This window comes from Anoplopoma fimbria, chromosome 4 (genome assembly GCF_027596085.1).
Source record: "Anoplopoma fimbria isolate UVic2021 breed Golden Eagle Sablefish chromosome 4, Afim_UVic_2022, whole genome shotgun sequence".
Classification (NCBI taxonomy): domain Eukaryota; kingdom Metazoa; phylum Chordata; class Actinopteri; order Perciformes; family Anoplopomatidae; genus Anoplopoma; species Anoplopoma fimbria.
The window spans coordinates 6,818,621-6,835,654 of NC_072452.1; the positions used below are offsets into that span (position 1 = coordinate 6,818,621).

General features: G+C 41.5%; 2 protein-coding genes across 2 annotated transcripts; both read left to right on the top strand.

Annotated features, from left to right (window-relative positions):
• Positions 1-3,039: 3,039 nt before the first annotated feature.
• LOC129090526 (sodium/hydrogen exchanger 2-like) lies at positions 3,040-9,999 on the top strand. Its single transcript, XM_054598174.1, has 13 exons — positions 3,040-3,283; positions 4,720-4,942; positions 6,202-6,442; positions 6,521-6,771; positions 6,865-7,082; positions 7,207-7,403; positions 7,500-7,589; positions 8,212-8,282; positions 8,485-8,619; positions 8,859-8,955; positions 9,055-9,168; positions 9,509-9,572; positions 9,806-9,999. Exons 1-13 carry the CDS (start codon positions 3,040-3,042, stop codon positions 9,997-9,999), a joined length of 2,139 nt encoding a protein of 712 aa, XP_054454149.1.
• Positions 10,000-10,669: 670 nt separating this feature from the next.
• Positions 10,670-14,600, top strand: LOC129089814 (transmembrane protein 182-like). The gene is made up of 5 exons (XM_054597181.1): positions 10,670-10,837; positions 12,188-12,311; positions 12,615-12,713; positions 13,913-14,050; positions 14,380-14,600. Exons 1-5 carry the CDS (start codon positions 10,670-10,672, stop codon positions 14,598-14,600), a joined length of 750 nt encoding a protein of 249 aa, XP_054453156.1.
• The last annotated feature ends 2,434 nt before the right edge of the window (positions 14,601-17,034 follow it).

Here is a 17,034-nt window from a genome sequence, read left to right on the forward strand (position 1 = left end):
TTGTTGCTTTTATTTCTGTAATTAGACTACTGGGATAACTTAGTCAAATGTTTTGTTCCATACATTCACATCACGGATGTTTATCATTGGCTTATCTGCATCCCTTACTAACATTAACAGAAAGTTTCGCAGTGCATTTTACTATGGTGTGTCAATATCAAGTGATGAAAGGGAAAAGTATTTGATGTTAAAGTGAGTTTCTCAATAATATCCACCATATTACAAAAAAATGTGACTTTCTACCAATGTGGAGCTTTAATCACTTCACTTGCCATGCTGTTAGAGATAATTAATTATTTTAGTATTTTTGATTTAAAATGGTTATCTACAAAATGTAGTGTAACCCATTGGAAAATAGTTGCTTTAACGTTTAGAATGATCTGCATTCACTGACGATTACTTCTTTTGACTAATAACGACATCTTTTATCCTTTATTTTATTCTGTATTTAATTTATTATTTAGTTTTAGTTAACAAAATAATGCCATAACCTTATGAATAACATTATATTGACTTATCATAGTAGAAAACCACAGGTGTTACAAATATTACTAACCATGACTCTCCTTGGTTATTCTGATACTGGTCCTTATGTTGGCCTTGATGTCGCGTCAACGCGGCCACCATATTGGTACAGGGAAGTACCTCCTAATGCATATCTGTCCATCAAGACCGTAAATTAGCTTCTCAGTATCTTTTTCATTTCTTACAGCAGGATGACAACTGCTCCACCCTGCTTAATCTTTGCTAAGGTGCTGGAAGTATCAAAGAGTCCTTATTTCTAAGGTCCAAACTGATGAATGAGACATCCCCAAACTATATCTATGCTCTGTGTACAGATTTGTCTCTTATCATCTCTTACTGCATTTTAATAGAATTGGTTGTCATTATATAATTTTGTTCACAATTTTGAAAATAAATCTTGAAATATGCTTTAATTCGGTTTCAACCATGAACAGCACTTTCTAACTTTATTTTATAAAATGCTCTATAAATTATGTTTATTATTTTTATGCTTAGCTCTAACAACCTTGAGGCAAAAGTATTTCCTTATATAGAGGAATGAAAGCATGGCAATATGCTGATTGCATTCACCTGTCAATTAATGATTCTGAATCACTCAGCCTACGAACGGACACAAACAAAATTGGCCGGTGTTCATATGTCATGACTCCCTACAGTCATTTTCCATGCACACTGTTTTTACTTCCTTGCTTATTTACTTATGTTGTGCGCAAAGTACAAACATTTCGTTGCACATATTAGTGAGTGATTACCTGGCCTTTTTCTATGAGTTTTTGACAACGTCATCCCTCACATCACTTTATGTTTCTGTATGAAGCCTTTGCAGGACTGGATACCTGTCCCAGGGTCAAATTTGTCCACATCACTGTAACACTGCAAGTATACCTTGTAAGTTTACGTATAAACCCTGTAAATTCTTTCAATTGTGAATGCTTAAAAATTGACAGTTCTTGCCCTATAAATTGCTTCCAAAAAAATCCACTGCTGCAACAGGTGGAAGAAACGGAGACGGACAGAGGAACATATGCAGGAACTGCAAAGTGTGCACCAAATGTAAAAAAACATCATCCAGACTAAAGAGCTGGATGAAGTGGAAGATTAACAGTTTTTGCCAAGGAGATGATGGCTGAGCTCAGGGAGCCCAAAAAAGAAAGCACCATGACTGCTACATGGGGACGGTTGCCCAAACGTACCAAGAGAGAGCTAAAGGAGTGCACTGACATTTACAGAAGTAAGATATTCCACTGAAAACAATTATAACTCTTTTTTTCTTACAATTCATTTTCATTCTTCTGCTGTAAGCAATTAAGCCATGATGTTGCTCTGTAGCACACACTCCTACTTTACTGTTCTATCATACAAACCGTATCCTTTTGTCTCTTTAATTGTGTAGGTTCTTGCATGGCTTGACCAATGACCTATTAAACCTCTGGATGGCCCGAGCGTTCCCTCCTCCTCACCAGAGCAGCAAAAGTAAAGGATGAAAAAAAAGAGGAAAGAGCTTTCTAAGGTGAGTTACACCTCAACAGTCAGCTTTATATGAGCGTGTATTGCTTTCAGGGGTTTTCATTAGTGTTTGTATAAATAACTGCTAAGCATCAGCATGTTAGTATTGAGAAATATTGAAGTTAGGATCAGGATTCTAAGAATCCATATTTGATCATTGGTCAGGAAAACTAAATTCTCTCAACAGCGTTATAAAACATCACACCTCTCTCAGTGGCTCAGTGGTTAGCACTGTCGCCTATGTGGAGTTTGCGTGTTCTCCCAGCGCTGGTATGGGGTTCCTTTCGGGATTTGCTCCTGTTTCCTCCCACAGTTCAAACACATGCATAATATTTGCCAGTTGATATGCAACACCTATTTTATGTCCGTCCTGGAAGAGGGATCCCTCCCCAGTTGCTCTTCCTGAGGTTTCTCCACTCTTTTGACTTATCCAAATCCAGGGCCTAAGGATGTTTGAAATACATTTCTGAAATGCTGTGATGTTCACACGTGTGTGTGTGTGTGTGTGTGTGTGTGTGTGTGTGTGTGTGTGTGTGTGTGTGTGTGTGTGTGTGTGTGTGTGTGTGTGTGTGTGTGTGTGTGTGTGTGTGACACCTGTGTGTGTGACAAAAAAGGGCACCTGCATAAAACAAGTGTCAAAAAGCAAAGGTAATGCAGTGCCACATAGTCCGCCCTTAATGCTGGAAGCCTTAAATGAACATTTCTGCAATATAAAATGAAATTCATAGTGATTATAGTTACGCTGGTGTCATATGTAATCTATTGATGGTAGTAACATCCTTCTAATCCACTCAGAGAGTGATGTCCCCGCCTAAGCGTGTGTGTTGAGCCCTGTTCAGCTGCTAGCTCAGGGATTCCTGTGCACATTAGGGGCTGCATGAGTTGTTGAGTTTTTGTTTTGTGTGTGTACATGTGTACATGTGTGTGTTTGTGTGTGTGCTGCTCTCCCTCCCCCTAACTCCATAACCACTGTCCCATTCTCTCCCTTTGTCCCAGCATGGCTGTATGATGGCTGCCCTGTGGACTCCCTCTCTGCTGCTCTGTGCCTGCCTGTTTTGGCCCCAATGTTTGGCCCTGACTTCTCCATCTGAGCTTCGTAACCTGCCCCCCTCGCAGGGCTTCAACAGCAGCGATGGCAGCCTGTCTGTGGATCAGCCGATGGCTCTCAGGGTCTTCAGCGTGGACTATCACCATGTGCAGGCTCCCTTTGAGATTGTGCTGTGGATCATGCTGGCCTCACTGGCCAAGCTGGGTGAGCTTCAATTGCTCTTGTGCTCAAACATGAAAAGCCAAAATTAGATACGAAGCTACAGGAAGAGGTTAGATGTTGTTTGAGGGATTAAATCTGAAGTTAAATGAAGCTGCTGCTTGAGTTTTATGTCACTGTATGTATGAGTTACTTTAGCAACTACTGTAGGAGTAATGTAATCCAAGTTGTTTACCATAATCATTATCATTTTTCAATTTCATATTTACATATTTACAATATAAAGGCACACAGGAACCAAAATGAGAGAATCTCAAAGAGAACCTTCTTCTCAGACCTGACAACCTTTGCAAATTTTGCATAGCAGTCACACATTTTGAAATCAAAGAATGCTGGTAGGAGTTCTTACTTAAAGGAGAGTTCAAAGAGGTCAGTTTTTTTTTTCTTTAAGACTTATTAAATAAAAATATAGCCAAGCTAATCGATAGACATGGGATCATTGTTTCTTCTCCTACCAATAAGCTCTTTACTAATGAAAAATGATGGTTACCTCGTACAATAGCTTTTAAACCGACCATTCCACACTGTGTTGGCCTATAAATTGCTGCAGGAGGCCTTCATCAAATTCAAATTTGTCCGGCCACAGTTTCATAACGAATCAAAAATGATTATTACACTTCTCAACTGGTGCGGAGCGACCTTCTCTAGTTTGGTTTTTAAAGTCCTGTGATGACAGTTGCTCGGGCTACCTCCGTGAGCCTCACATCACCCTTCAGCCAGCCCTCACTGCTTCCCTTGGCCTCTCTCCCCCTGCAGGGAGTAACAGGGCACCACAGACGGCAGACTGCCCTTAGTGCTAGTTGGGATTTTTGGAGTAATGTATGGTCTATATAAAAAAAAAAAATGCAAAAGAAGATGCATTCAAATACTGATTTCCATGGCAACGATCAAAGCCTCAAATAATTCATGTCAGCCCTATGAAATGTCATTATATATTGAATATATAAAGCTAACTCAAGAATCCCATTAGTACCCCGCTGTGTGCATATTATATATGTGGGGCGGCGTAGTGGAGAGCAAGGTAGTTCTCCATTCAGAGGATCGGTGGTTCGATACCCGGCTTCGGCAGTCGATGTGTCCTTGGGCAAGACACTTAACCCCAAGTTGCTCCCGAAGGCTTGCCATCGGTGTGGACTGGCTGTTGCATGAATGTTAGTTAGAGTCTGATGGTGGCACCTTGCATGGTAGCCTGTCATCAGTGTGTGAATGGGTGAATGATATATTCTACTGATTGTAAGTCGCTTTGGATAAAAGCGTCTGCTAAATGAATGTAATGTATATGATATGTATTAGCTTTTGGTGTAGCTCCAAGTCTGTGCAGTCAGTCAGAGTGTAAAAATTGTTGCAGCTAAAAAAAAATCAAACATGGTTGAATCCAATTAGCATGACGCCCTTTTATCTTCTCTGTCTCTAACCTCCAGGTTTCCACTGGTCAGGTCGAGTCCCAGCAGTGGTGCCAGAGAGCTGTCTGCTCATCATGGTGGGCCTCCTGGTTGGAGGGGTGATCTATGGCGTTCGCCACTCTGCTCCCCCGACTCTCAGCGCTGATGCCTTCTTCCTCTTTCTGCTCCCGCCCATCGTGTTAGACGCTGGATACTTCCTGCCAGGGAGGCTGTTCTTTGAGAACCTCGGCACCATCCTCTGGTTGGTACACGCTCAGTGTTGTTGGTCTGTTTCCAGAATGTGCAGAATACACTCACACTGTCTGACCCCTTTTTCACATATTATTTGAGTTTTTTTCAAACATTCCAAATATCTCTGAAGAACAGGAAAAAATATAACATATGTATAGAATGCGTAACATATTTTCCAATTAATAATAAATCATCAATGATTCCTGAAACAAGCTGATAAAAATGTTTAACATTTTATCACCAGAATTATCATTTATTTGTTTAAAGCTGCTAACATTAATATATTTAGCCTTGTTAGCAGCTTGGCTCAAGGAATGTCGTTGGTCAGTACACCACTTAAGTCACGACTGAGATTTCTCAAAAACAAACTGAAATCTAGTGCAGAAATTAAAATATCCCAGAGGATAATTCCTAGAGACTTTGGTCCTCCCCTGATTTATCATCTAGTATCACTGCCGGGTCTATAGGCAACAGTTCAGTCTGATTATATCTTTTTCTCTTTTTTGCATTTTTTACTTATTTATAATACCTTTACTGTGTGATTATTATTTATTATGATTGTTTTGATCTTGTTTTTCTACTTATTTCTCTTGGTGGTTCGTTTGCACTGTCCACTCTGCTGCTGTAATCCTGAAATTTCCCAGCTGCGGGACTAATAAAGGATTATTATATTTTATCCGATCTTATACTTTATCTTCCACATAAAATTGAAAGTTGTCTTTGGCACAGGTATGTAAGACAACACATACCACACAACAATACAAAAAAAAGGATGCATCCTAAACTCTGAAATCTAAGGACCCCCTTGTAAAAGAGATTTAAACTCTCAATGGGATAATCCAAGTAAAGGTTAAATAAAGGATTTTCCCCAGGGGACAATATTTTATGGTAGAAATGAATTAAAAACATGCACTTTCACTGGGTAAAATGACAGGTGTCACTGGCGGTAGGTCACATCAGCTGTCACTACATCAGCTGTTTGTGTGTGCTCGCAGTACACTTTCTGTACTGAGCCAAAGATTGTTTATGAAGTAAGAGAAGCTCTCTCTGTATCACTACTGTACAACAGCAAGTGGACTGAATGTTTTTTTTAGTCTCAAGAACACAGAGCGGGGTGAATCTTCCATCTAGCGTGACACCAATTTTTTGAATTCTTAGAAGAACATTAGAAGTGACCAAGTGGCAGTAACAGTAGGTGCTGAGTGGATTGTTTTTTCCACTGGCAAGTAAGTCCATTAAAACACCTGCTGATTGAGTACACATCTCCAGGTACGCGGTGCTGGGAACCCTGTGGAATGTGTTGGGCATCGGCCTGTCTCTGTACGGCGTGTGCATGCTGGCCCCGAGCTCTCTGGGAGACATCTCTCTGCTCCACTGCCTGCTCTTTGGCTCTCTGATCGCCGCCGTCGACCCCGTGTCCGTTCTCTCCGTCTTCCAGGAGATGCAAGTCAACGAACAGCTTCACATCTTGGTGTTTGGAGAGTCGCTGCTCAACGACGCCGTTACCGTGGTGAGGGCAGAGGTGGTCACCAGATGGTCTTGAAATAAAATAAAATATCTTGTTCTGATACATCTCTCTTCCTTCCAGGTGCTCTACAAGCTGTTTGAGTCCTTCCTCCGCCTGCCGTCCGTGTCGGGGCTGGATGTGTTGCTGGGAGGGTGCAGGGTTTTGGTGGTGGGCCTCGGGGGCCTGTTCGTAGGCCTCTTCTTCGGCCTGGTGGCGGCCCTCACCTCACGGTTCACCTCCAGAGCTCAGGTCATTGCCCCGCTCTTTGTCTTCCTCTACTCCTACTTGTCCTACCTGACCTCAGAAATGCTTCACCTCTCCGGTATCATGGCGTGAGTGCTGCCGAGTATCAACTTACACTCAGAGACCTCCTTTTGTAAACGCTTATCTTAATTATGTCTTCAATTTTTTCCCCTTTTCTGCAGCATTGTGACCTGTGCTGTGACTATGAAGCAGTATGTGGAGGCTAATGTGTCGGAGCGCAGCAACACCAGCATCCAGTACTTCCTGAAGATGTGGAGCAGCGTGAGTGAAACCCTCATCTTCATCTTCCTGGGCGTGTCCACAATACAGGATGTCCATATGTGGAGCTGGCCCTTTGTCTGCTCCACGCTGCTGCTCTGCCTCATCTGGAGGGCTACAGGTAGAATTAAAAATCTTTCCTGAGCTTTCACTTTTTACTACCAACGTACCAATAATGCTCTGGCCAGAAGCTTGAATATCAGTTGTCAAAGGAGAGGAATCAGCAAATTTCACTTCCTTTGAAGGTGTTCTTCTGCTGACTGCTGTGGTAAACAAGCTCCGGAGGAACACTGTGACCTTTCGAGATCAGTTCATTATTGCCTACGGAGGCCTGAGAGGAGCAATCTGCTTTTCCCTCGTCTTCCTGATTGACGACTTCCCAAAGAAAAGACTCTTCATCACAACTACCATCGTGGTCATCCTCTTCACTGTCTTTGTACAGGTGGGAGAATAACGTCACAAAGACAAAAGTTTCCTGTTCTTTCAGATAGAGGCTTTTGTTCTTTTATTAGTTGAGTTGTTTTTGTCTGGTCTCCAGGGGATGACTATTAAGCCTCTAGTAGAGCTGCTGGATGTGAAGAGGAAGAAGAGAGCTTTGCCTTCTGTCAGCGAGGAGATCCACAGCAGGGTGAGAAATGGCAGCAGGCACATCGAGGTGCTGAGCCTGCAATTTCGTCTGCAAGGAATAAAGCCCTGTATATGCATTATTAGTGTGTTGTATTCTAGGTGACATCAAAATAATCATTCAGGTGCCACATACTTACACATCAGCTATTTTTAAAATAATACAGATTTTAGTCCATTTTTCATTTATATAACATTTCAGTAAAACAAGGTAACACCTTTTTACAAACCAACATGATTTGCTATAATTTCATTTCAAAATGTGCACTATTTAACTTTAGACCTACACTTTATTAACTTAAATACATAAGTGAAAAATGATGTCCATCTTATAAGAAAAGATGCCACAGTGATGAGCTTTAGTTGTCCAGTTGACTCAGTGTTTCTTCAGTAACAGAAATTAGTCTTTCATGTTGCACTGGCTTCATGGCGCCTGTGTGTGTGAAAACAGATCTCCTCTGCTTCTCCCCTTTCATCTGTGAAAATGATTAATGGCACTTTCTATGCAGAAACTGTTTACTGATGATACTTTCTTAACAGACACCCACTTCAAAATAATTAATAGGCAGTTGTATGCAGAGGTAAAAGAAATCTATGACTGATACTCACATCGTGTCTCCTCTTAGCTCATTGATCACCTGCTGGCAGGAATAGAGGACGTGGTTGGCTACTGGGGGCAGCACTACTGGAAAGACAAGTTAGTTTTTTTTACATTTTCTTCAACCTTGTGTGTGTGCATGTGTTTCTCCTAAAAGTTTTTGCAAGCCCATAATAATAGGACCTGAAATGACCAGTAGGTGGCAGCAAATACATGCAAAAGTCCCTGATCATGTACCAGACAGGAATAATAATGTAAACTGGTTACTGAAATGTATTTTGTGTGTTGGTGTGTGTGTGAGATTTGAGCAGTTCAACAGCAAGTACCTTAGGCGTTTCCTAATCCGTGAGGATCACCAGGCTCGCTCCAGCATCCTCAGAGTTTACCAGGAGCTAGAGAGGAGGGAGCAGAGAGGAGACGAGGAGGCACCACCACTGTGAGAACACATATTTTTACTTTTTGTCGGCGACCCTGTGTGTGCTAATTCAAATCCATAACAAGTTCTTTTACAAGTTTGTAAGAATCCCTTACTGCATCTGCATCTGTTTAGAAGTCAAAAGTTACAGAATATCTCTGCCTACCACATCAATTCCCAGGAATCGTCCTACTGAAAACCCCAATCAAGCCACTGAGTTTTTGGCTAAATGGATGTGAATATTCCCACCTCACTTTTAGGGTGGACCCTCTCTCCCAGAGCCGCTCCCTCTTACCAGAGGAGATGGAAAGCATCAGGCGTATTCTCTCCAGAAACCTTCAAAACTTCAGCAACAAGGTAAATTCACAGTGTTGGTATTTTTATGAAGGGATCAGTGAACGTGGACTTTGTTATTTTAACCTACTGTTTGGGTTCATGAATAAGTTGTGACTCCAGCAGACACCAGCTTACAGCAGGCACAGTTTGCACCATTACGGCATCACGGACAAACCAAGAAAGCCTCTTCACAGACACCAGAGTCTGGGAGAGAGAAGCACAAATAATGCACAGGTAAGTAGTGTATCCATGTGAACACATAAACAAAATATCCTCAAAAATGTCTTGCAAAAAAGGTTTTATAATCGTCTTAGGATATCATTTCAAAACCAACCAATTACTGTTTGCTCTTACTTCTCATTTAAGCACTTTAAAAGAGAGTGACATTTATTTATGACAAAATGTGTCACCATTAGAGCTTTATTGAATTAAATGGTTTCATCGAACTGATTTACTTAAAATGACTTAAACACTAAATTAAGACTTGATATGATTTCAAATAACCTTTTGGCTTTTAGATTATCAAGCACATGGAGCAATCTATATGTTGTACTATATACTTCCATTGTGACAGGGGGAGGATGGAGAGTTCAATGGCTCACGCAGAGGGAGAGCAGGACTATGCAGGTCTCACACAGGTAAAGTGAAAGATATACATATACAAAAAAAACACATATTAAACTAAATGGGCAGTTTTGTCTCTCCGCTCAAGCTTCCAGTACTCACTAAAAACACAGGCTAAGAATATAGACACGTCGTAAGATTGTCTATCGTCTCTCCACACCCTGACCTTTGACCCTGACAACTATGGTGTGACTATTCTTTGACTTTGTTGGTCTTGAGCTCACTGCAGCCTCTCATCTCTTGACAGTTTGCTCCATGAGCCCGAGGCCTGTCCTCCTGGACCCATCAGCCCCAGTTCCTTCAGCTCAGACCAGAGGACCAGCTGATCCACAATCTCCTGCTGCCAGAGAGGAGCAGATCTCTCTGCAACATCAAGCACCTGTGGGAAGAACGCCAAAGAAACAACTCAGCTTTGTCCTGGAGAGCGAGAAGCAGCAATGAAGGCAGACCGTGAGAAGTTCAGACAGCGAGGAGAAGAAATGAAAACCAGTGAATTCAGTTATTCAAAAGTGATAAGTACCTCATATTAATTTAACCATATAATTGTGAGCTTGAGACTGGGTTGTTAAAAGGTTTCTGAAATTTCATGGATATTTTCCAATTAAAACGTGTAAAATGTATGAAATAATTCACCTTCTGGTTTCATCATTTTTTAAGTGTTTGCCAGCTCTGTGTTTCACCTCATGAACACCTTTGCTGGAGGTTGAAGGGTAATTTGCAGCTCTGGTCTAATACATTTTCAAAGTGGCGCTCAAAATGTTACACCCACCTCAGAAATACCTTGCAGTCATGAAGGCTAACACTCGCTGTCCACATAACAAGCACACACACACAAACCAATCCACCGGTAATTTGACGAGGACAGGCTTACTGCTTCCTAAAATAACTCCTGCCCCCCCGCCTGACCCCCTCGGTTACTGGAGCTTCTTGTCCCCCACAGCTCCCAGCATGCCAGGGAGTGGCTGGGAGAGCCCGACTGTTTTCTTTTAGGTCTGGGGCTGGGCAGAGGGTGGCAGAGTGGACACCAGTGAGGAGCCGAGGAGTGATTGACCTGAAGCTGACTAAAAGCTGAGGAGAAGGAGCACAGTGAAGGCGGTTTTAGGCCGGAGTTATGAGGGTGGGAGCTGCGACCCTGGCTGGGGGGATATTTGGGGTATTAGGGACTCTGTGTTTCTTCCTTGCCTTTGGAACGGACTACTGGCTGGTTGCCAGTGACAACTGTGGACCGTATACATGGCCGACACAAACAACACTGACCCAAGATGCCAATGGGACTGAGGTAGGAGAGAAACGTGTGCACATATTGTATATTCACTAACACAAACCCTTGCAGTGAATGCAAACCTGACTGCTGTCAGAGTCGGTCAGTGACGTCCAACTAAACAAATGCATGTAATAATAGTCACAACATCACATGTGAGAACCACAAAATGCCCAACGTGGAATCTGATCAGACGCTGTGTACACTGCAGTATGCACGCGATGCCACTATAAGATATTTAAAGCTGCACCAAAATAACTTTTTGTAAAGTTGGAGGACTCACAGACCAATTCAATGCAGCAGAGATCAATGCATCCCACACTGACTTTTAGTTTGACTTAAGTGACTTTTAGTATGAGTCCAGCTCCCAGAACATTTGATCCTACATTTCCCATAATGCATCCAATAACAACTTTTTATCTATGTCTGGTTAACAATTCAATTCAATTCAGTTTATTTTGTATAGCCCAGAATCACAAATTACAAATTTGCCTCAGAGGGCTTTACAATCTGTACACATGCGACATCCTCTGTCCCGGAACCCTACCCTACCCTGGTTAACAATCTTTCAAGCATAATTTTATAAAACAGCTATATTTCTCCATAATGCTTCACGTGAGCACATCCATGCTTAAACAAAATGCTATATTAGCATGCTAACATTCTCGCAATGAAAATGTTAGCACACTGAGGTTAAGAAGATATTTATTCATTCAATGTTTTAGCATGGTAGCATTTGCCTATTAGCACAAAATACAAAGTACAGCTGAGACTGATGGGATATTCATTAGTTTGATGACATCATCTGAGTTTTTTCTCAGACTTGACAAAGAACCTCAAGAGCAATCATTATTGCTCTACACTGCCTGTGTAGTACAGCAATAGTCAGCTGATCCTCTTGTGAAAACTCGGTGCAGTGCCCCTTTTAATTTCCCAGTTTATTCTTCTACGCCACATTTTCTGAGAAAGTTCACAAAATGCAAAGTAAGGGGTATATTTATAAAAGCTGATCCCGGATGAACTTCTCCGCAACGCCACAGCACAACAGTCTTTCATTTTCAATAAAAGAGGACGATTAAAGTTGCCGTGTGTTATTCAGCGCCATCAATCATGTTTCTGACAAGCAAATGGAGAGTATCGCTCATGCTTGTTTCATAAGTCCCCTCTCGAAAACCTCACAGAGGAGCAGGCCATAATCAGAACCACGTTTGATGCCAGGGGACCGCTGAAGCACAGAACCACACAGAGCGGCTAACAGAGACGTCGTTGACAAAGCTGACAGACATTAAAATTCATCCATCTCCAGACATTTGAGGTTCCATCTCTCTCTGTTTCGTGTGCTGATGTCTGTCTCTCTCTCCCATTTAGATCCAGTTAGTTGAAACTGTCACATCTTCTCCTCCATCTCTCGCTCTGCACCACGAGGGCTTCTTCTGGCGATGTGGTTTTCAGGTGGAGCCCACAGCGCATGAAACGCTGGCCACTCTCTTCAGTATGTACGCATTCTAAGGCGGCAAAAGGTCTTTGTTGGAGTTTGTCCAATGTGGTTGCATGTCTCATACTAAGCAGTGTGGTCTGCTTGTCATGCTAACAAATGCAGGAAAGAAAAATGTCTATAATTTGGATATTTGACGGAATATATATTCAGGAGCAGAGCTTTAAGAATGTGTTGCCGTTTAGTTCGGTTTGTGTGTTTTTTTTGGCTTTTCTCTACATTGTTTTCTTTCACTCTGCTTGTTGTTGTTGGGTTTTTTTCTCAGCCATAAAATACTTTTCTCTCTTTTTTTTCATATAGCAAACCAGCCAGAATCCAAGGTGTGCATCTATGGTTACCTCTTCCCTCTGCCTATTGCACTTGGACAGGTGCCTCATCCAAGTTATGATGCTACAGCAGGTAACACAATCTCTCTAATCTTTACGATCAGGTGACAAACTAAAGGAAACAAACTGTACAAATAAAAGAAAGTGAAGGTGCAGGTGCTTTCATAAATGGCACATTGTGGCTTAATGAATGGCAGTGCCACAGACTTGAAGCTGTTCAGGAGTTTTTAGCTTAACTCAAACTGTATATACACACACAGGCACACACACTTTATGCTGTTGTGTCATGGCTTTAAAGAGCATAAATTACTGGGAAATAAGAGTACATATTTCTTATTAATCATCCATACAAATCAAGCTCATAGCTAGAATTTTAGAAATACCGAGATCATGGGTCAAAGTCTCCCAATGTAACCCCCACCCCACACACACACACACACACACACACACACACACACACACACACACACACACACACTGACACACACGTATGCACATTCCCAAATGAAAGTCCCTGCACTGCCAAAAATAAGAATCTGGTGGAGAAATTATTAATAATTTATATAGGTATTGGCCTAAAAGTAGTCATTAATTATTCAAAAAGTACTGCGTGTGTTTTTGTAAGGAATAGTTTGAAATTTTGGGAAGTACACTCACAATATTAACTTTCTTTTCAAGAGTTAGATAATAAGATTGCCACAACTCTCATGTATTTAAATATGAAGCTACAACCAGAAGGTGCTTAGACACAGTTAGTGTCACCAAAACTGTTTCCCAATGCTTCCAGTCTTTATGCTATGCTAGGTATCTCCTGGCAGTAGTTTCCTTAAGTATTTAATAGACACATATGAGAGGTAGGCTACCAATTTAAACTCTTAAGGCTGCTACAAAAACTGTCAAACATTGTATTTAACAGTCAAATCTTACTCCACTTACAGTACCAGTCAAAAGTTTGGACACACCTTCTCATTCAATGTTTTTTCTTTATTTTAATTTTTTTCTACATTGTAGATTAATATTGAAGACATCCAAACTATGAAGGAACACATATGGAATTATGTGGTAAACAAACAAATGCTCAACAAACCAGAATATGTTTTATATTTTACATTCTTCAAAGTAGTTGAATGAGAAGGTTTGTCCAAACTTTTGACTGGTACTGTAAGTTGGCCAAATTTGCAAAAAACATGCTCCAGCACCAAAACCACCATGCTAAATACACAGATAGGAAGTGTAACTGCTCTGATGGTGGCCTGTTTGTATGGCTTGCAGTGTTTCGGGGTTTCTGGACCGTGCTGATAATCCTTGGCCTGGTCGCAGCTCTAACTGGAGGCTTCCTCTTGGTCTGCGGTGTCCCCTTCGTCAGCCACAAACTGTACAAGCTGGGCGGCGCTTTCCTCATCGCTGCTGGTAAAATATAGTCTGAATGTGTGTGGTGTTTATGACCATGGTAGTCATCTGCAGCGTGAAATAGGCTGTCAGGGGAATAAGTGAATGCACAGACACAAACACATGTTGCAGCCATTGCTACTGTCAGCTGTTCATAACTGTCACATGACAAACGACACACAGGGCAGCAGATGTCCCTAAGTGGCGGCGTAGCTATAACAACAGCATGTTTAAACACTGCTGCCGTGGTAACAGTGGAGATGAGTTGGAGCTGCATTCCTCTGGTGTTACTCAGCAGCAGTGATAGCCTCTATCTGTGTCTCCCTGATACTCCTCATATCCCTCCCCAGCCTGCTTGTTCCTGTTCACGCTGCTGCTCTACGTGCTGTGGATGGAGGTGATGGACGTGAAGCGCTACGTCCTGCAGGAGCGTGGAGAGGCGTGTCCCAACGCGCAGGTGTCCGTGCTCTACGGCCTGTCGTTCATGGTGGCGGCTGCCGGCGTGCCTCTGGAGCTCGTCTCTGGGATGGTCTTCATGCTGGTGGGACGAGCGCTGCGGGCCAGCAAGTGAGCTTGCCATTTGGCCTGCAGGGGAAGAGAGGACTGACCTTTTTTTTATGTCTCGCACTGGGACTGAGCAGCACACATGTGGCATGTAAATACTGGCTGCAACTACACAATCAATATCACAGCACCACCCTTTGGAAGCCAAGTAGCATGCAGGCAGAGACACAGATGTTCAGTTTGCCATCACTTGCTTTGCTTTATTTCCATAAAACTCACTAATTAGGCCTACTATAGAATAATATTAGCACAATAAGTTTGTGTGAAATTTGCATTAAGGAGCAATTGATGATTATTTTTATTTAAACAATATTGAATGATATCCGACTGCCATTCAACAGATTTATTTCTTTGTTATTAATGTTACAATTTGTGAGTCCATAGAGTGCAAAGTGAGAGATGTATGAGTGAACCAGCTGTGTCCTCTGTCCTGATTTTGGCACATGATCAAAGTAGTCTAGCCAGAGCGAAGAGATGTGGGAGGGAAGAATGGGTGGATGGACTGGAGACAGAAATGGTTGGTTTGAAATGAGGATGGAGGATGGGGGTGAATCGGGAGAGCGTCACATATAAGGAGGGGGGGGAGAATTGGTGCTTTTAGGGGGCACAAGGGGGCTTTGAGAAAAACAGCTGTTTGTGGGTTTAGGTTGGTGTACAGCAGGCCAGCCACCTGCCTCCTTCACCCAAATCACATATCAGTCCCTTAGTGAAAATCTTCATGCTTTCTCTGTTCTGCCCGCTTCTGTTCTGTTTCTCACACAAACTTTATGATATTGATATGATAATCGATTGGCACAGACAAAATGTCCCACACCTTTAAATGGGAAGCACAGACTTGTACCGTAACTGCTACAATATTAAATCATCCTGCTTTTTCATTGGTCTGAATCGGCAGCGCGTGGAAAGAAGGGGGGGGGATGTGTGCTTCAAAGACCTCACTGATCAAAAGCATTAAAAACACATGTTCAATCACACACATACACACATGCTGTGATCTAACTGTCTAGAACACCCCCGTGTTAATTATTGAAATGTATCCAACCTATGTTGAGACATTGTAATGCTGTATTAGCCACCAAATGCTAAACTGCTCAACTGAGTTTTCCTATAATGTCAGAGGCACATTGTAGTCTTTAACATGATTGTTATTGGTAAGTTAACATGTTTTTCTTATGTCTGTAATGGTAATTTATGATAAACATGACAGATATATGATATATGGAACATTTTGTGTCATTTGTCTGCAACAGCTTGATAGCTGCCTTGCTTGGCTTGGAAACTTTTGAACAGTTTTAATGTCAATGAGACCTTCATGATAAACACATGTCTATAAACTTCTAAATAAATAACATCTCTGTTCATCTTTGAAGCTGTGAATTCTAATATTTGAGCTCAGTTGTAATCGAATAGCCTTTTTAACCACAAAAAAACTCCACTCCTGTTCTGAAGAAGCCTTAAAAAGTAGAAAGATAAATAAAGTGATAAAAAAACCAACCTGTAACTCAATCTGAAGAATCTGAGGTGTGCAATTTAAAATAGTACTGTTTGTTGAGAGATGAAGCTGCATACATTTAAAGATACAGAAAGAAAAACCGCAAGGAGAGGGATAATTTTCTCTTTACTGCCTCTGAAATCTCTACCACCATCTCGAGACAATGGAGGGAAATGAAATGTGGTTTGTGGTTTATTTAAATTACGTTTAAAATCTCAACAGCAACATGTCCCCCAATGCCTCACTTACTAATCCACAGACCTCACTGCAAACAATTATTCATTTAAAGTATTTTAACATTTTCTACTTGTCCCGATCTGTTGACAGCAAGATCTGTATTACTCTAACCAGAACATTGTTTATGGAAAGATCACATCACTGCTTTTCATATTACTCAATGCTTTAAACGCCACCCAAAAAATCCCTTTGACCTCTTCTGATTTGAGGTGGCTACAGCATATCAGCATCTTCTACAGTAAGAAAGATTAGGATAATTAGTTTTTTAAAGCAAGTGACGGAACAACAGCAATTGGAAAAGGCTACATCTTCTGATTGAAGTATATATGAGCTCATTTCAGCTGAACAATTTCAGTTTTATACTTTTATCGGTACAGAAGTGACAGTTAAGGTTTAACCCCTTAAAGGATGTAAACACGTCAGTTGGATTATAAGAACTGAAAGGAGTTGTAGTGCCATTTTAATTGTCAACACTAAAAGGAGTTGTAGAATCAGTTTCTGCTGAGACACTCAAAAAGGAATTGGAAATTTCAGTTGCGATGTAAGTACTGAAAGCATTTGAGGCGGCAGTGAGAGTTTAACAATGAAGAAAGAGGGGATTAAAGGTGAGCAATGAACAGCTGGTGTTACTTTTAATGCTTTTTCTCTTTCTGAAGTCGTACAAGTGCCAAAATAAGAATACTGAGAGCGACTGGCAGCAGCTAAGTCAAAG